The 18,542-nt window shown below is 57.7% G+C and overlaps 7 protein-coding genes across 7 annotated transcripts; 3 read left to right on the top strand and 4 right to left on the bottom strand.

The window, feature by feature from the left end:
* Positions 1–774: 774 nt before the first annotated feature.
* Positions 775–3,105, bottom strand: F5144DRAFT_479300 (kinase-like domain-containing protein; the record flags this gene model as incomplete). Its single annotated transcript, XM_066785155.1, has 4 exons — positions 775–1,858; positions 1,914–2,158; positions 2,515–2,930; positions 3,066–3,105. 4 exons carry the CDS (start codon positions 3,103–3,105, stop codon positions 775–777), a joined length of 1,785 nt encoding a protein of 594 aa, XP_066648792.1.
* A 2,622-nt stretch (positions 3,106–5,727) lies between these two features.
* On the top strand, positions 5,728–7,019 carry F5144DRAFT_47999 (uncharacterized protein). The gene has a single exon (XM_066785203.1). It carries the CDS (start codon positions 5,998–6,000, stop codon positions 6,838–6,840), a length of 843 nt encoding a protein of 280 aa, XP_066648791.1. The 5' UTR covers positions 5,728–5,997; the 3' UTR covers positions 6,841–7,019.
* A 759-nt stretch (positions 7,020–7,778) lies between these two features.
* On the top strand, positions 7,779–8,914 carry F5144DRAFT_48011 (uncharacterized protein). Its single transcript, XM_066785210.1, has one exon. The coding sequence runs from the start codon at positions 7,913–7,915 to the stop codon at positions 8,873–8,875; it is 963 nt and encodes a 320-aa protein (XP_066648790.1). The 5' UTR covers positions 7,779–7,912; the 3' UTR covers positions 8,876–8,914.
* Positions 8,820–10,978, bottom strand: F5144DRAFT_48041 (amidohydrolase 3). The gene has a single exon (XM_066785225.1). The coding sequence runs from the start codon at positions 10,625–10,627 to the stop codon at positions 8,954–8,956; it is 1,674 nt and encodes a 557-aa protein (XP_066648789.1). The 5' UTR covers positions 10,628–10,978; the 3' UTR covers positions 8,820–8,953.
* A 114-nt stretch (positions 10,979–11,092) lies between these two features.
* F5144DRAFT_637327 (uncharacterized protein) lies at positions 11,093–13,318 on the bottom strand (the record flags this gene model as incomplete). The annotated part of the gene is made up of 2 exons (XM_066792653.1): positions 11,093–12,871; positions 12,938–13,318. The coding sequence occupies 2 exons, from the start codon at positions 13,316–13,318 to the stop codon at positions 11,486–11,488; spliced, it is 1,767 nt and encodes a 588-aa protein (XP_066648788.1). The 3' UTR covers positions 11,093–11,485.
* Positions 13,319–13,716: 398 nt separating this feature from the next.
* Positions 13,717–16,254, top strand: F5144DRAFT_637326 (uncharacterized protein; the record flags this gene model as incomplete). Its single annotated transcript, XM_066792652.1, has 6 exons — positions 13,717–13,990; positions 14,063–14,288; positions 14,652–15,002; positions 15,065–15,606; positions 15,886–15,964; positions 15,999–16,254. The coding sequence occupies 6 exons, from the start codon at positions 13,717–13,719 to the stop codon at positions 16,252–16,254; spliced, it is 1,728 nt and encodes a 575-aa protein (XP_066648787.1).
* A 400-nt stretch (positions 16,255–16,654) lies between these two features.
* On the bottom strand, positions 16,655–17,774 carry F5144DRAFT_556343 (uncharacterized protein). The gene has a single exon (XM_066787967.1). It carries the CDS (start codon positions 17,748–17,750, stop codon positions 16,890–16,892), a length of 861 nt encoding a protein of 286 aa, XP_066648786.1. The 5' UTR covers positions 17,751–17,774; the 3' UTR covers positions 16,655–16,889.
* Positions 17,775–18,542: the final 768 nt, after the last annotated feature.

Raw genomic sequence — 18,542 nt, 5'->3', positions numbered from 1 at the left:
CAGGGGTAAAATCCAGGGGCTAGGGTTAGGGTTGACAAACCAGAACGGCTCCGAAGGAAAGACGTGGGCGATAATACAACGTTTGCCGGTAATTGGAAACTAATGAGGCACGGGTTATTACATACCGCTACGCTATTTACTGACAGCGGAACCGGCGAGTGGGATGGGTATTAGGCTGGCATGAAGCGTGGCTAGAATCATCCTTACAAAATGGTTTCGAGTGCGAACGCCGGCAACCACAAAAAATCCGCACCCGACGACTGAGCCACGGCACGCAAATTCCGATCGTTCTCTCACACGCTAGAAACCAGTAACGCGCGCGAAGCGGAGATTGTCAAGGCTCAAAAAGGATTAAACAAGCCTCCAACACCTCCCATGAAGATCCCTACAGCCCTCCACAAACAACCAATACAGAATTACATGACATCGGCATAAAACGAACGTAGCCGGCTCAGCAAAGAAGCGAATAAGAAGAAGGATGCAGGAAGACGAAGCAGAATATACCTAAAACAATGCTGTTACCAAACCAACCAACCAACCTCCCAACCTTCCCCTCCCCAACTCCATCACCAAACCACCCCCACCCCCAATCCATCGACGGACGGCCATCCCACTCAGTCAGCCCGTCCGCGAGCGTTTTGCACCACTTACACCCGTCTCCGCCTCCGCATTCGGCACCTCGACGCGAGGCGTCGGGGGTGTAGGACAGGCCTCCTCACCAGTAACAACACGCGCGGCCGATGGCCCCCGCCCAAGCAGCTCAGCACCAGCATTCTAAGCCATCTGAGCGGCGGGCTTGACGCCGCGGCGGCCGAGCAGGGTCGCGCCATCCAGGTTCAGCTCGAAGGCGCCCTTCTGGCGGTTACGCTCCCGCACCTGCTGGCGTGCCGCCGCAGCAACGGTGGCCGAGTGTTGCCCGTAGCCGCGCTGCTCGGTGGCGGCGACAGCGGCGGGTGGTGGGTGGGCCTTGCGCTCGCGGTCGCGGCCGCGCGATTGTTGTTCCTGGTCGCGGATCTGCGTATCCCGCATGCTTTGCTCCAGCTGTTGAGTGGTCGAGCCCGCAGCACCCCCCTCGGCCATCTCTTCGTCCTCGTCCTCGTCCTCGTCCTCGTCGAGCCCGCCGAGGCGTGACACGCCGCCGGCCTTGGCGCCGACCTGCTTCCGGCGCTTGCCCTCTTCTTCCTGGCGGTGGACGGCGTAACCGACGTCGAAGACCTCGCGCAGGTTGACGGCGGCCGGGGAGCGGAAGTCGTAACGCTTGTCACCGTCGACGAGCTTAGTCATGTCGAAGGCGCGCGCGGGCTTCTCTCCAGCGGCGAAGGCCGCCTTCCTTTCGTCACGCGGCGTGGGGCCGGACTCGCGGATCCATGGATGGGCGAGGAACTCCTTGATCGTGTAGCGCTTGTCTGGGTCGACGCAGAGCAGGTGCGAGATCAGGTCCTGCGCTGACTTGCTGATATCGTCCCACCACGGTGAAAGGAACGTGTACTGCCCCTTGGCGACCTTCTCGGTAAGCACTTCGATGCTCTCGTCGTAAAATGGCGGGAAACCGCATAGCAGAGTGTACAGCACGCAGCCCATGGCCCACATGTCCACTGACTTGGAGTAGCGTTCATCCTTGACGATCTCGGGTGCTGTGTACCCAACAGTGCCGCATGGCGTCATGGTCTGGTTATCCCAGACGATCTTGGACAGACCAAAATCGGCGATCTTGATCTGCCCGATGCCACCCCCGCCAACCCCCTTTATGAATTCGCCCTCGTCGACCTTATCTTCGTCCCCGGGCTGTTTGGGCTTGGGGTTCTTTGCGGGAGTAAAGGGGATGGGGCTGAAGAGAATATTTTCCGGCTTGATGTCACTGTTGAGGCTGTCAGTACATGGGCGAGCAACACGGCTGGAGAGGGCAATTCTACCGGTGCACGATGCCCCTCTCCTCATGCAAGTACTCCAAGGCGTTCGCCACTTGCGTGATGACATGCCGTGACAGATCCTCGCTGAAGTAGGTCAGGCGCACAATTTGATGGAACAATTCACCGCCTGGGGCGAGCTCAAGGATGATGTAGTAATATTGGCGAGACTCGGCGAAGTCGATAAGGCTGATGATGTTGGGGTGGTCGGTCTGGCGCATGATTTGTACCTCTTTCAGGATGTTTGCCCTCTGTAACCGTGGTTAGTGGCCATCTCGTAACACAACAGACCGATTGCAGCATCTCCGGCGCTTGACTCGGGAGGTGAAAAGCAGGGCACCGAACAGCCTTGAAGTTGCCTCGACGTCACCGTTGGTGGATTGCTGCCCGCACACAAATGGGACAAAGAAAAGGAGGAACCTCGCACCTCTGCGGCCCTTGGAGCCTTTGGCTTAAAGTCGGGATGAAGATGTCTGTTACCCTAGAGTAGGCCCTAGTGTCGGTAAAGGGCGCCTGGGCAAAATGAAAAGAGGGAAGGAAAATGCAAGGAATGACATAGGAAAACAGAGAGGCGAGACAGCAAGATGGGTCCCGTAATGCCACATACCTGCATACTGTTCATCTCGAATTTGCGGACAACTTTGATAGCAACTTCGCCGGCATCCCCCTCGCGATCCCGAGCGCGGTAGACGTTGCTGAAGGCGCCGTCACCCATCTTCTCGAGGAGTTCCCATCGCTCGAGGCCCGGGTACTGCGGGAACATGCTCTTGCTCGCATTCTCCTCGGCTACCAGCTTCGCAATATTCTCGTCCGGAACGCGCTTCTGTTGCTTGGTTTTGATGTCTATGGCCTGGGGTTGGGCGGGGTCGTAGTGGGCGGTCGTCTGGTATTTCGCAGCAGTGGATGTGCCGATCTCGGGGTCTGTGTTTCGGGTCGTCGTGCTCTTTGAGACCGGTTGTTGTTTTGACGGTGAGCTATCGTTTTTCGGGCGCGGGGGTTCGTCAACCACGCGGGCTTGCTTGCCTGCCGCCATGATCATGACATCAGTCCTCGTTCATCCGAAAAGTGTCCTAGATCTAGGCTGCAACAAAAGGGCCGACCCGCGCGCACGCACACCCGGCGGCTCTTGCCTTTCGCCACTGGTGGAGAAGGACTTACCATGGCGGATGAAGTTCTTCAGTTGTTGTATTGTCGACATGGTGGGCGTGTGCGACCTTGGTCTCCCACTTTTTCCTTTTTTTTGTATTGTGCGCCTGTTTTTTTCGAGACAGCGGTGGAGGGGCGCTGAGCTGGGTATAACAGAGTTGGACGGGATGCCACCGAAAAACTGGGGATCGGCAGAGCAGCGAAGCGGCGTCAAAAATCGCCAAAAAAAAAGAAAAGAAAGAGAAAAAAAACCAGAACAGCAGAACCCCAGAGGACCTCGAATGTGAACAGGCTGCGCACTAGACGGTCGGAGAACGGAAGAGGCGAGGCGACAACAACGGGCGGTTTGCGACTGCACGAAATGGACGGCGGGATGATGTTGGTGAATGAAGTGGTTCGAGAACTGAACTGAATACGGCAAGAGGCCGGCGTAGTGGGGATTACAGCGGATGGGGGAGGCTTTAACAGGACCGATGCGGGAAAGAGCAGGGTTTTGATGCAAAAGCCGGTAAGGTTGGAGGCCGGGACCAAACTGGAAATAAAGGCGGGCTTGTGGCGGGTAAGGGTTGAGGTCAATGACTGCAAACCAAGGCACTGATGTGCAGAGGATGTAACCGATCAGTGGTGGGCGGGGGATGGCTTAAGGGATTTCCTAATGTGTTGTGTTTCGATTTTCTCAGGCACCCGTTGTCATCATCGTTTTCATCATCGGGCGAATCTGGCTGAGCCCCAGGGGACGATGAATGGCGAATGGGTCACCTGGTGAGCAGCCGGCACAAGTAGATGGCGACCTGTCCGAGACAACTCGGGCGACAAACCACACTACTGTGCCTACTTTGATGACTTGGGGCCGGGAAACAGACTAGCGACTGATGGATGCAAAGCGTTTGCTCCAACGATGAGACGATGCAAACTTTGCAGCGGGACGGAGCGGGTGGGAGACCTCCCTTCTAGCCCTTTTCTCATTCAGCCTTCCAACATGGCGCACCATGGCAACCAAGAAGGAAAGCTTTCAAGGTCATGCAGCTTGGCGGAGGCGGGCAGATGCCCTGGGAGCCTGGCTTTCACAGCTGGGCATTTCCAGATCTGCCAGATTGGTGCAAGGGGCTCTCGCAATGACGTAGGGCGCAGCGTCATGGCTCCTTGAGCGGAGATTAGCGCGGGCCTGGCATCAGCTGCGTCACCCTTCCCCCAATGAGAAGCAGGCTGCCCTCGATTGTGGGTTCACAGGGGAGTTTCCATCCGCACCTGCTGAGAAAGTTTTGTTGCTTTCCATGCTTTGCCCAAGCCTCGCAGCTGCCTCGCCAGCAACCGTCCCGAGCCCTCCGGGGCGCACGCATTCCATGTCAGGTTGTCGGGATCTCCAAAAACACGCGGCGGAGGTGGTGCCATTAATAATACTCAGAATCCCGCCATTTTCCGATCACCGTTCCATCCTTCGCTAGGATTTGCATCTCGCACTTTGACCTGCTCAAGCTCCCTTTACCCCGCCTCGAGCCCGCATCGTCACTGCCAAGACGGCAACGGCACTCTTTCGACTTCCGGCAGTCCGGCACGTCAGAGGGGAGGACCCTGAGTCGCGCGGCCTGCGGGCCGTCCAATAGTTACACGGAGCGAGGGAGAGAGATCCAAATAAAGCCCACGCCACCACTTTTCGATACAATACATCATCTCGCTGGTGTCACGACAACTGCCCCGATCCCGATTGTTAACGTTACCCGGGTCTGGGTTTCTTCTCCATGCATACAATTTAAACCGTTGCTCCTGTCCTTCACAGTTTCGAATGGCTTATTACTGCTCATGTTGTGCAGACGAAGCTCATCACGAAATTAGTGAAACAGCGTGACAACATGGGATGTCGCATAAAGAACCGCCGATCTGGTCTGGACCGAGGTCCGACTCCCCGATTTCGACATAACAAATTGTGGCTTGAGAAGAGGAGCCTGGACGTCATGACTGTTACGACTATTGTGCTGATCCGCGGCTCCCGATCCGTTTCAAAACCAATGGATCCTATCATCATAAACTCTTGTTGGGTTGATAAGGGCCACCGTACGAACTGACTCGCGATCTGGCCTCAGGTGTGCAAAGCCCACCCGGAGCCACCTAAGAGCCAAAGTACAGGAATACACAATCAAAACAGTACAGATCTTAAGTTGGTCAAGACACCCGGTCTCGCCAGGTTGGAGGTGTATGCCATGTAACCCCAGGTACCGATAATGACCGGAACAGGCCTGGGACAGCGGAGCAGTATGGCGTGATATATCCCACCTTCTCCAACTTTTTTATACCCCCCGGGTCCCAGGCAAGCCAGGCCAGCAACCCCCGACACATGGCCCCCCGCATTACTCCCGGTCTCCCGAGCCCCGATATCTCCACCGAGAGGCCGGTTAGGGCCCGCATTATCCGGGGGCGGAGACCCGGAAGACCACGCGGAATGGGGCTGATGCGGTTTCCCCCATGTCCGGTTGCTCCGAGCACACTCCGGTCCTCAGCGACCCTTGCAAGCCGAATTTGATGGTGCCACCATACAAGATGTGGTAGTCACCCTACCGAGCCTACTGGTCTACCAGCCTACGAGGACCACTCACTGCATGGCACTTCCGCCCCCCGCTTTCGCTAACCCCGAGCGGCATCGAACAGGCTACCACGGGCCAGCAATCGCGGGGATCTCTTCTGCCAAGCCTGCATTTGTCCGCAGGACGCGCAAGACGGGCGAACACGATCCCGAAAACGAGCTGGGCCAGTGAAGACACGATCCCGAAAACGAGTTGGTCCAGTGAAGTGTTTGCCGGGACGGAAATCCTCTTGTTGTGATGTTCCCTTCAAATATCAGGGGCTGTGCTGTTCTCTCTGCATTCCAGCTTGTTCAACCCCTCTAGTATAACAACGTGATAAGCCAACGCGAATCTTCAACCAGTAAATCCAGAACTGGTACAGCAAAATGACAATCCCTCGTCGCGTCCTTGTTGTCCTCGGCTGCGGTGGCATGGGCCTCGCCACAGCCCGGCGCCTTGGAGGCGGCCGAAAGATCCTGCTTGGGGACTACTCCCAAACCAACCTTGACTCCGCCGCCAAAACCCTTCGGGACGAAGCCCAAGTCGTTGAAACTCACCTCGTCGACGTGGCTGACTTCGACTCGGTGCAGGCCTTCGCCACAGCCGCTTCCAAAGAAGGCCACGTCGACGCCGTCGTCCACACGGCCGGACTGTCCCCAGCAATGGCGCCCCCCAAGCGCATCTACGAGGTCGACCTGCTCGGCACCGCCAACGTGATCGACGCCTTCCAGGAGATCATCCCCGCGGGGGCCTCCCTCACCTGCATCGCGAGCATCGCGCGCTTCAACAAGACGCCGTCACCCGAACTGGCCGCCCACCTAGCCTCCGCACCCCGCGACCAGCTGCTCACCACAAAGCACCTACTCGACATCGACGCCCCGGACCCCGAGCCTGCCGCCTCCTACAGCCTGTCCAAGTGCGCCAACTTCCTCCGCGTGCAGGCCGCCGCCCGCCCCTGGGCCGCCCGCGGCGCCCGCATCAACTGCGTCAGCCCGGGCGTCATCATCACCCCCATGATCCGCCAGGAGATGGCGTCGCCCCTGGGGCCGGCCATCGAGAGCATGGTTGGCTCGATGCCCATGCAGCGCGGGGGCTCGCCGGACGAGATTGCTGGCGTGGTTGCGTTTTTGGCGGGGCCTGATGCGTCGTACATTACGGGCGCGGACATTGTGGTCGATGGCGGGTTCATGGCGGGCAGCCGGGGTGCTGAGGCTAAGGAGGCGGCTTAGAGCTCGCTTGTCTGTCTTCTAATGATCCTGATGAGTGATTAGTCTACTCTGAACTTTTGGTATTAAGTTGCTGGCGCTCTTTGGTGACTGAAACGCTGCGGAGCCTCCCACCCCCTTTTTCTTCGTTTCCTGATCTCCGGGGCCGTTGATCCCCTTAGGTCTTACCCATGGTTCTTTGTCTAATAATCAGAACTGCTCGAGCGGCATCATGGGTATGTAACAGTCGTCACGTTTGCAAGCCGAAATGTTTCTTGCCCATCTCGGAGTCGGGAACCACATAACCGAGCAAACTCTACGGTCAGACTCGAAACAAATCCCAGCGACCTGGTCTCGTCAACATTTTGGCCCACCAAAACGCTAGCGTTCCCGTGCCATGCCGGAGAGGTGCACTCGGCACACGGCCGCGCAAGAATCCGGGGCGAAGAAAAATAAACCAGGCCCAGACCCCGCCAAGCTGGGATTGAACCACCAGTGACCATGTGGATTGGCGGGGTGGTCGGCTCGGTTCCTACATTGCAAGGTCTTCTCCTTCCGAGCTGCCCAGAACGGGACTGGACGAGCCAAGGGGGTCTTCCACTTTCGGTCAAGACGTCCCCAGTCTTCAACGGCTCCCCGGGATATTACCCGATCTTGGACCTCATTTGGACAAACAAGGCCACACCAGTCCCAGACCACCCAATGGCCGGAAACCAGACATGGCATGTTCCGGCTCGACCGCCACGGCCACTCACCGTTTGGTGACACCCTCCAACATCCCCCTCTGATGCAAGCATGGATCGATCTGGCAGCGTGGAGATTCGGCATTGCTCCCTACCGGCCAGTCGTTATTGGTGCTCGGAAGACCATGCTCCTAGTGATTGAAGATGGGCAACATCGAGCCAGGGCTCCCGGTCTCCCCGCTGTCTCATAACTGGTATAGGTAGTCAGTCCCGATACCTGTTGCCCTGTTTCCCTCTTGATCTTGGCCTGTTATCATTTTGCATCTTGAAATGATGCAAACCGCAAAGCTTGTTTCTACGAACGGAAATCTGGCGGATCAGGGACAGCTCTTGGGAACCAGTCAGCTCTCAACATGACAACAACAAGCATCGCCAAGTCCGCTGGCTTCTGGGCAGGTGGGCTTCTTCTTGGCCTCAGCATACCGTATCTCCCGAATCTCTCATCGCCTCATCTCGCCTCCTTCATCGGCGACTTCCCCGTCCCCGACTACCCCTTCGTCCTCCCATTTTTCAAAAATCAAACCACCACCACTACGACCACCACAGTTTCACCACTACCCGAAACCCCCCCCTTTTTCTGCGACACCTCGCACACCTACCGCACCGAGCTCGTCTCCCTCGACCCCCTAATCATCTACATCCACAACATCATCACCCCCTCCGAAATCACCTCCCTCCTCGCGACCGCCGAGCCCAAATTCGCCCCCTCCCAAGTCACCAAACACGGCCGCAAGCAACAAACCAACGATCGCACGTCCAGCTCCGCCGGCCTCCCGCGCGACAACCCCGCCGTGCAGTGCGTGCTCGACCGCGCGCGCACCTTCCTCGGCACCATGCTGCGCGACGGCTGGGACGAGATGGGCCCGCCGCAGCTGGTGCGCTACAGCGAAGGGCAGCGCTTCAACGTCCATCATGACTGGTACGAGGTCCCGCAGTGGGCGCCCGATGGGACCACGCGCAAGTGGAATCGTGTGGCGAGCTTCTTTGCGATTTTGGAGGATGATTGTGAGGGCGGGGAGACGCATTTTCCGTTTGTGGAGGGGATTGTGAGGCCGAGTCCGTATGGGGAGAGGATGTGGAGGGGGGGCGTGAGGAGGAGGGACGGGGAGAGGGAGGACGAGGTGAAGCCGTTGTGGAGGGAGCATGAGGAGGGGGGGTTGGCGTTTAGGCCGGTGGCGGGGAATGCGGTTTTCTGGGTGAATTTGCATGCGAATGACACGGGGGATATGCGGACGAGGCATGCGGGTTTGCCGTTGGAGTCGGGGCGGAAGACGGCCATGAATATCTGGCCGCGGCGGTACTACGCGTACGAGTAAGGATAGGTACCTAGGTATGTACACATGTTGATGCACAGCGCGGACCCCCTGGCAGGCCCCGATATCGAGGTGCGGTTTTTATGCCGACCAGACCTTCGCGCCGTCGAACCAGGTCTCGACCACCTTTGCGTCCATGAGCTTCTCCTTTTCCCACTCCATATCCACCACCACAAAGTCGGCCTTGTACCCCTTTTTGAGAACCCCTATCCTGTGGTCATCAAAGCAGCTGTACGCCGCACCTTCCGTCGCCGCAGCCACCGCCTCGCACAACCCGAGCGAGAAATGAGGGTTCACCGTCGCCTCCATCTCTGGTTCCCGGTATGACCTCCTCGTTGTTCCGACGTAGATGTTCCCCAGAGGTGAATGCGGAGCGGTAGGGGCATCACTCCCGAGGGCAAGCGGCGCGCCTAGATCGGAGAACTCCCGGTAAGCGAACGCCCGTCCACACCTGTGCTCACCCAGCAGCTTCGGCCACGCCTTCAGAATGGCCGGGTCGGCATGCACCGGCTGGATGGACGCGGTGATGCGCCCCTTTCCGAGACGAGCAACGTCCTCCTCGGTCGTGAGCTCGAGATGTTCCACACGAGGCCGGCGCTCCGGACTAGCAAACTTGGTAAGGATATCCACCACCATCTTCATGGTCGCATCCCCAATAGCATGCAGCGCGATCTGCAGCCCGGCCTCATCCGCCTTCTTCACAACCGGCTCCAACTGCTCCGCCGTCCACAGCGGCACCTCCGTATGCCCGTTATGCGCGTACGGCTCCGACAAACCAGCCGTGCAAGCATCCACGATCCCATCACAAATCACCTTGATCCCCACCACTCTACAATCCGGCGTCGTATCCGCATTAAACTCCCTCGCCAACTCGATCGCCCTCTCCACCTGCTTCACCATCTCCCCCTCCTCCTCGCACGGCTTCACCAACCAATACGCCGCAATCCGCATCGGCAGCGACCCTCCCTCCCCCTCCCTCTTCCTCCTCACCGCCAACAACGCATCCCACCCCCCCTCATCCATCGCCATATCCACCATCCCCGTATACCCCGCCTCATGATACGCCCGCACCGCCGCCTCAATCGCACCCACCCTCTCCTCCATACTCGCCACACTCGCCAAATACGGCCACACATAAGTAATATTCGCCGCCTCACTAAACACCCCCGTCACCCTCCCCCCCTCATCCCTCTCAATCACCCCCCCGGGCACATCCACCCACCCCTCCGCCCCCAGCTCCTCCACCCCCGCGCTATTACACCACGTCGAATGCAGATCCTTCGAGTCCACCAACACCGGCCGATCCCTCCCCGGCACATCCAACCCGTCCAAATCCCTGGCGTGCCGCCCGCCGGGTGTCATGCTGTGCATCCAGCCGCGGGCGAGCAGGCGCGGCGCGGCCGGGTTAGCGGCGGCGTGCGCGCGGATGGCGGCTTGGATGTCGGCGAGGTTAGCGCAGCGGCCGAGGTCGAGCTTGTTGAGCGCTTGGCCGAGCAGCATCAGGTGCATGTGCCCGTCGACGAAGCCGGGGAGGATGGTGCGGCCGTGGAGGTCGTGCACGGTGGGGGCGGGGAGGGTGGTGGTGGTGGTGGCTGTGGTGATGGCGGCGTCGGTGGGGGCGCCGATGTGCAGGATTTGGGAGCCGCGGGTGAGCATGCAGGAGGCGAAGGTTGGTTGGCGGTGGAGGCCGGCGTTGGTGCCGGGTGGCACGCCGGATTGGAAGATTTTGCCGTTGGTGAAGAGGTGGGTTGCCATGGTGGTGGGTTTTTGGGGCTCGGGATGGTGCCGGCTGGTGGTACCGTGGTGGTTTGGGAGTATAGTGTTTGATTGGGATTTGGGGACAGAACGCAACGTGAGGTTAATTTAATATTAAGTGTGTTCTGGTGTAATAATTCTGGGCTGGGCGGCTCATGTTTGGGCACCGGCGGATCCAGGGGAAAGTCGGGGACCATCTGATCTGATAAGCCGAGCGGCATATCCACGGGTGCCCCTGAAAGTTCCTGGTGCGGGCCCTTCTCCGCCAGTCTCGTGTCAGGTCTGCCCACCAAGACGTGGACTCAGCGAGGAGCGGGGTTGGGCTGGGCGTGCCGAGGACCGGAACATCGGATCAGGGGCGGATGTCCATGCTCCAGCAAGAAAATATGAGAATATGTCTCCAATCGATGAAGAAGGGGGTATGGGCCTAATAACTGTAAGGGGTTGAGGTACTTTCAACTCCAACTATTACTGGCATACTGTCTGTCGTAAGCCGAGTTCGCAGTTTGCGGCCCCCGTCCTGACCCTCCTTGTTACCCATTGACTTCATTGCTCAGTTTTGAAAAATGCCAGGAAGGGTTGTGCTCACAAGAAGCACTATTTCATCAGTTTCAAATGTTACCTGATTTTAACGATGAGAGAAGGCCCTGCCAACAATAGGAAATTAAAGAAGACAAGCGGTATTCTTCTTACCTTGCCTGCCCAGTAAGGTAAGGTACCTAGTCTTAGCATGGGACAACAGCACGTTCTGCCGATATCAACGTGGGAGAAAGTCTCTCGCCATGTCAAACTTCTTGTATCCAAGCTATCCTAGCCGCAGCGTGGTACTGCGTTACAAGCGTGTCGCCTTCCAAACCCTTACCTCACCTCACCTCCTGATACCCTCTGCCACACCCGACACCCCTTCTCCAACGGCTCAATCACATCCACACACACTCCCGCCCAAAACCCCATATCCTCCCAATCCGCCAGTTTCGCCTGCCCCCCAATCACGCCCCGAATACACAGCGACGCCGCCCGGTCGTACAGCTCCGGCATGGGATCCACGACGGCCGTGTCATCCAGCCACTCCAGCGCCGCCGCAAGGCGCTGGTAGTACCCCCCTCCTCCAGCGGCAGCCAGGCGGGCTTCAAAGTGGGACTGGTGCCAGAGCTCGAGGAGGAGGATACCGAGCTCGATAAGCGCAGTTCTGGCATCGATGACGCCCGGATGAGCGGGGACTGGGCCGCCGTTGTTTTCGAAGGTGAGGGAGATGAAGGGTTGGTTGAGGTCGGGGGCTTCGTGGGTTGAGGAGGCGGGCCCCGGGGTGGCCGCTTGTAGGAGCGGGCGGATGGGGAAGTAGACCTCGTGTTTGGACCAGGGTTTTTGTAGCCATTGGGTTTGGAACAGCTGAAGGAGGTTGGATGCTAGCCGGAGGGCGAGCTGCATGCGGAATTTGAGCGGGGTTTTGTGGCCCGCGGAAAGGAGCGCGCTCAACGCGATTTTGTTGCCGCTGACCTTGGTGAAGGGGGTGGTTACCGCGTTGTTGCGACATAATACGCCGATGCGTTGCTGGTGCGTCAGGACGAAACAGGCGCCCTGAGGCACCCCGAACTTGCTTGGAGCCTCGAGTACAACACAGATGTTCTCGATGGGGGGGACACCCGGTGGAACCTGGGGCGGGGTCAGTGATGCCTCGAACGTAACTTGGATGGCCGGGGTCTCGTGTCGACCGGGTCTCGGGGATTCGGGATAGCGCAGGTCTTTGAATTCCTCGTTCTCCTCCCTGTAGACGTGCACCGCCGTCTCGTAAGCCCACAACAGCCCGGCGGGAGGCTGCATGGCAATCACAAGACGGAAGTCCATCAGCGGGTCGGACTGGCTCCGTTTCTGACCATGATCGAGGATGCCAGCCGCCGTGGACAATCGGTCCTCCAAGAACAGGTTTACTTCATGCTGTACATGACATCCCAACGTGAAACCGCGACCGAGAGCAATGGGTATGTCCCCGGCGAGATCGCGGATCCGTCGCAAAGCCCTTGCCAATTTTCTGGCTTTCCTAGACGGTGTGTTCGTCGCGCTGTATTGATTAGAGACAAGGACTCTTGTAAAACGGTCAATTTGGGCCGTCGTATTGTCGAGGTCCTTGACGGCGGCGATGAGGTCCTGTCCTTTAAACAACACCTTGATTCGGGACCGGATCTCTGGTTTCCCTTTTGCATCTCGGTTCGTGGCGATAATGTCGCGCAGGTTGCGATAGGCGCCCTAGTTAGCTCAAACCGTAGCGTCAACAAGACTGCGTTATGAACAACATGGTTAGTGCTAACTGACCTTGCCACCGGGGAGCAGCCCTTCGATGCTTCCGGCAATCCTTTCTAGAGTGTCGTGGCTGTCGGTCATCACCCCACTCAGAGCAGCGTAATTCTCCTCTCCCAAGTAGTCTCGGATCTGTTCTTGAACCTGCTTGGAAAGAAGATACGTGAAGGCGTCGTCATCGACAAGCCAGACGTTGTCACAGCCGCTCAGGCTGGCGATGGACTTGATGTTCTCGGCGATGGTCTGCTTCTGGAAGAGGAGGGCGCGGGCGAGCTTAGCGACGTAGGCTCGTTTCCGAAAAGCCGCCAGGGTTCTCGGAATTATCGGCGCGTCAAGCACGGCGAAGAGAATGGGTAGCACGGCCAGGACAACACCTGCAACTTCGAATCCAGACATAGCGGTGCGGTGCGGGGTTGGAATGCAGTCTAGTCGATTTCCTGGCAGACGATATAATGCGTTGCAGTCGTTCCGTCCGCCGTCGTCAACGAGACCAACCGACGGTCAGAAACCATCACCAGTGTTACGAGGCGTGGGTCAGGGGGCCCGAGGGGGACGCAGAGGGAAGAGACAAGTAGCCGCAGCCTTACCCCCAAGTTTGTACACGCCGGGGAGCAATACAGGAGTCTAACTTAAAATGCGGGTTATGGTACCAAAACCAAGGTGGGATTGTGTGATTACCTACCTGAGGTAGGTACATGGTTGGGTTGGAATCAAAAACCCTTCCGGCCTCCGCTTTCTTCCTCCTTCACTGACACCCATTTACCACCCTCCCCCAACTCAAATATCTTGCAGTCATGTCGGCGCCAATGCTCTCAAGCGTCGGTCTCGACATCACGCGTTGTTTTGGTGAGGTCGACGCCCTCAATCGCCAGGTCGGAGACACAAAGTACAGGGAATGGCCGCGCGCCTTGTTTGCAGCAGAGTCGGACCGCTTTGAGCTATGGTCTATTAATATGGGATTGCTCGTGCCAGGGCACGGCTCGTTGGATTATCGCATCCGAGATTCTACGAGCTTGAAGACAACCTTCGCCAAGTTTATGACGGACCTCCGGGACTCGCTGGATCAAGGTCGGGTTTTTGTCGTTTCTTCACCGGCCTACATTGCTTTGAATTGACACATTTGAGTCGGCTTAATTATAGTGCTCCAATACGGTAGCGGCGCTTTTGATAACCACGCCGCGCTCGAGAGTCCTCATGATGCCGACGACCCCGACGGCTCTGACGGGGACTGGACGGTACATGCCTCCGCCCCTGCCCAGCCATCAACCGAAGTCGACTCGACATTTACACTTGTCGGGGAGGACGACTCGGACATTGACCTCTTGGTTGACGGTGTGCGTGATCCAATTGACCGCCTCTACAAGCTGTCCGTCCGGGTCCGCAACCCTTCCACGAGGCTTGTCTCCTCGAAAGCCCAACATTACCAGAAAATCGACCCCAAATCGCAGCTCGACTTCTTTAAAGAGATCGAGCCATTTGACCGTGACTACGTTAGCTCACTATTTCTTGAGTAACACAAGGCCAACGCACTCCGAGAGGCTCCTATTACTGAATCTTCTCCCTCTGACCCTGAGTCAAGCTTAGAAAATACAGTTTGGGAACCCATACGGTCGGTCCTTTCCATATACCACAATGGTCTTTTGAACGGGACGGAGTCGTTTCTTGTCAATCGATTAGCCCGGGCAAACACTCGACGCAGACGACAGTTCGCATATTGGGCACACCACAGGGAGAAGCTCCGCCTCCACAGACACAACGTTGTGCAGCAGGCAAGGGTGCCCATCACCTCGGCCACAGTGGCTTTCGAAAACCTCGTACTACCAACTGCAGGAGATTTGGACCCTGTCCTGATTTCTGCGGCATCCGTGACAACCGCCACATGCCTACAAGTAACGCAGCTCACCGTCCGAGACGATCAATCTACAGTCTCACAGTCAGAGTATGCGCCATCCTCGCACCCCGGCGTTGACGTTATAGATTTCCCGCCCCCACCAAAAGGGAAAGAAAGCGGCAACTTCTTCGAGTGCCCCTATTGTTTTACCTTGTGCCCCTCTAGATCTTTAGATATCAAGGCATGGAGGTAGTTCAGTTTCGTGCGAATGTCCATATCCGCGACGGCTCAGCTGCTCACACTTGAAATAGGGCCCATCTGATACGCGACCTTCGGCCATATATTTGCACCTACGAGACCTGCAGAAATCCTGACCAGCTCTACGACACCCGGGAAGACTGGATCCAGCATGAAACCACAAGCCACTTCGCAGCGTGGCGGTGCTTGGAACACGAGGGCCTGGCATTTCCGAGCGTGGAAGCATACCAGACACATCTCGCAACCTGCCACGGGGCCGCGGGGCACGCTGAGCTTTCGTCCTCTTTCAAGGCTGACGAGTCGAGCCTCATCCCTCCCGACAGGCGCTGCCCGATCTGCAACTTTTCCCCCGCCGCGGCAGGCGATCTGCACAAACACGTCGCCTTGCACCTCGAGCGCATTTCCCTCTTTTCTTTACCGCATGTCAGCGGGGATGACGACGATGATGGCGACGATGCTGGCTCGCAGAGGGTTAACTTTCCAGACGACGGCTCCCGGAATGACCAAAGCACGAACCTTTCTGAGGGGGTTTTTGGCGATGATAATGACGATGACAGAAGCTCAAAATTGAGCCGTGCAGGTCGGAGATCTTCCCGTTGGGGGGCCCTCATTGCTATGGCTGTCGCGCCGAGTAAAACACAGCATCGTATGTCGTCCAACTAGGTAGGTACCTATCCAACGCTCCTCTGGGATACACGAGTACACTCTCTGCGGAGTTTCCTAACCCTGTGTGCTCCCAGCCGACTCCTGAATGAGCCCTACCCCGCCAACCGTCAACATTCCTGTCTTTCCGGCTAAAGTGAATGTACTTGTACTGTATAGCTTTTATGGACGGCCACCTAGGTCAACATCCCACTTCAAACGCTTGATATAGGACTACTGATGGAAGACAAGCGCGGGCAAGCATCGCTGCTGGATGCGGTAAGGAACGGAGACGAGGGAACCGTGCGGAAGTTGCTCGAGAAGGGCGTTGTAATCCAGGCACAGGACGAAGATAGGCTGGCACCACTCTTATGAGCCGCTCGGAGCGGGCAACGTCGATATTGATACGAAAGATAACCAGGGCCTAACGCCTCTATCGTTGGCCGCTGTGAAGGGCCACGAGGCTGTTGTTAAGCTGCTGGTCGATACGGGTAAGGTTGATATCAATTCGCAGGATAGCCGCGGTCTGGCGCCGCTATGTTTGGTCGCTCAGCACAGCGTCGAGGACTTTGATATGATCCTTAGACTACCCGGTAGATGAGGAAGGGAACTGGGAAACGGAAGAGTAAAAGCTGGGCGGGTACGCGTTCCCAACAATCCAAAAATTGAAGGGACCGCCTGGTGCAGATTCACGTCCTTGCTCAACGACAAGCTTTCAGTCTCAGTTGTGGTTCAAAGGGTTCTGCTCCTTGTGTTCATAGCTACCAGTTCTGGGCCCTTCTCAACCGATCCGAAACTTCTGTGGGCAGCAGGAAAATAAGAACTTCAAATTCCATTTCTTACCATCAATAAAAGTACAAAGCAGCCAAGGCAGCGTTAGCATAGAAAACTACGAGACAGGTGGCTCAGGTTGGGGAAACAGTAGATGTTTATTTTGGGTTAGAATGAGGATAGCATCTCCTTTGGATACCACAAGATACCTGCCTACTACACACGTGAGCCTGCGAGTCGTGGTTGAGTTTGCTGTCTCATGATCTATTCTAATACCTCACTCTCGTTCACGTTACTTTCTCCTCTCTAAATTGTTGTCACAGGAACAGGTATCACGCCTTTCCCTAAACACGTTAACCACTGGTTAGATACTGCGGAATTTGGGAACTAGTATAATAGTAGTACCAAAGAGACTAACGCCGAACGCCAGAACCCTCCGCTAACGAGATATCCCAAGCCCTCTCCTCAAGCAGCCAGACTTCCATGGCTCCCTACGCTGCCGGGAGACCTTCCTGCGCTGCTACTCCCAGACCTCGGTTTGCGACCAGTCAGTTCCTCGCCCTCGTCCAAATCAATGGCACTATCACGATGCCGCCACCCATCCCAGCTGGCATCCTTGATCTGCTCATCCGCTGACGGAACATGAGCGGCCTCAAATTGACGCAGCCGCTCCTCAAACCTGTCCTCAAACTCGCGACCTAGCTTCAAGAACCGGATGGCATTCCGAGCCAAGACCCCAGCTCTCTCTCCCCAGCTCATGAAGCGTCCGAGCCTCTCGTCTTCTGTGAGCATCTTCCCCGCCACCGGTACTTCTCCCAGCGGGAACGGATAGTCGCTGCCCAGAACAATGCGGTCCGCGCCTCCCTGGCCCAGCTTGCGGATAACATATTCCATCAAGTCCGGGTCATGGAGCAGGGAGTCGATCCAGATCTGCCCTTGACCGGCTTCCAACCCTGCCGAAGGCGGCGGTGCCACCTGCCCACTGAAATGCTGCGTCGGCGTCACGCCACACGCCTTGGTGGCTACCAGATCCGGGCGGCAATCAAAACCGTGCTGTATCCGCCCCAACAGCGCGGGAAACGCACCCCCTCCATGGGCAAAGCACAACCGCAGCCCTGGATGGCGAACCAGCAACCCCGACGCCATAATCCCATGCATCGCCAGCGCCGTCTCACACGGCATCCCCACCAGCCACGAGCTCCAATACCTCCCCCACCGCTCCTTATTCTCCTTCCCCAACGCGTACCCCAACGGGTGCACAAACACCGGCACATCCAACTCCTCACAAACCCTCCAAAACGGCTCCAACCGCCCATCATCCAACATCCCCACCTCCCCGCCCTCCCCCCCATAATACGCCTTCTCAACACTCGTCCCAACCTGCACCCCCACCATCCCCCGCAACCCCATCAACCTCCTCACCTCCTCCACGGCCCCCTCACAATCCTGCAACGCCACCGTCCCCAACCCCACAAACCTCCCGGGATGCGCCGCACAAACCCCACTGACATGATCATTCAGCACCCTGGCCAGCTCCCGGGCGGGGGCCGCCGGCGCATCATAACAAAAGAGCACGGGCACGGTGCTCAGCACCTGCACGTCGATGCCCGCGGCGTCCATGTCGCGCAGGCGCGTGGCCGGGTCGTAGCAGGAGGGGGACACGCGCCGGAAGAAGGTGGACCCGACGTACATGTCGATGGTGCCGGTGGTGGCGTGGTCGGGGGAGGGGTGGAAGGCGGGCCAGGGGTAGGGGGCGGTGGTGGTGTTGGGGTTGGTCGGGTTGTTGGGGGGTGGGGTGAGGGCGGCGAGGTCGGGGAGGGAGGGTGGCATGATGTGCGTGTGCATGTCGATGCGGAAGAGGGAGGAGGGGGAGGAGGGGTCGCGCTTGGGGTAGGTGGTGGTGGTGGTGGTGTTGGCGGTCGGCGAGCAGCACAGCTGCAGCTGGTCGTGGGTCGCCATGTTGTTGTTGTTGTTGTGTTGTGTTGAATGAGTTGGTTGAGGTAAGGTAGGTAAGTTTGAGTTGTGAATTGAAATTGGGTTTTCGCCCTTTTTGTTGCCAATTGGTGCGAGAAAGATGAGAAAGGGTGGTAACTGCCTGCAGAAAAAGCAGCAGGAACG

Source organism: Chaetomium tenue (assembly GCF_020726465.1).
Source record: "Chaetomium tenue strain MPI-SDFR-AT-0079 chromosome Unknown F5144scaffold_1, whole genome shotgun sequence".
Taxonomy (NCBI): Eukaryota; Fungi; Ascomycota; class Sordariomycetes; order Sordariales; family Chaetomiaceae; genus Chaetomium; species Chaetomium tenue.
This window is presented reverse-complemented; position numbering and strand designations above follow the sequence as displayed.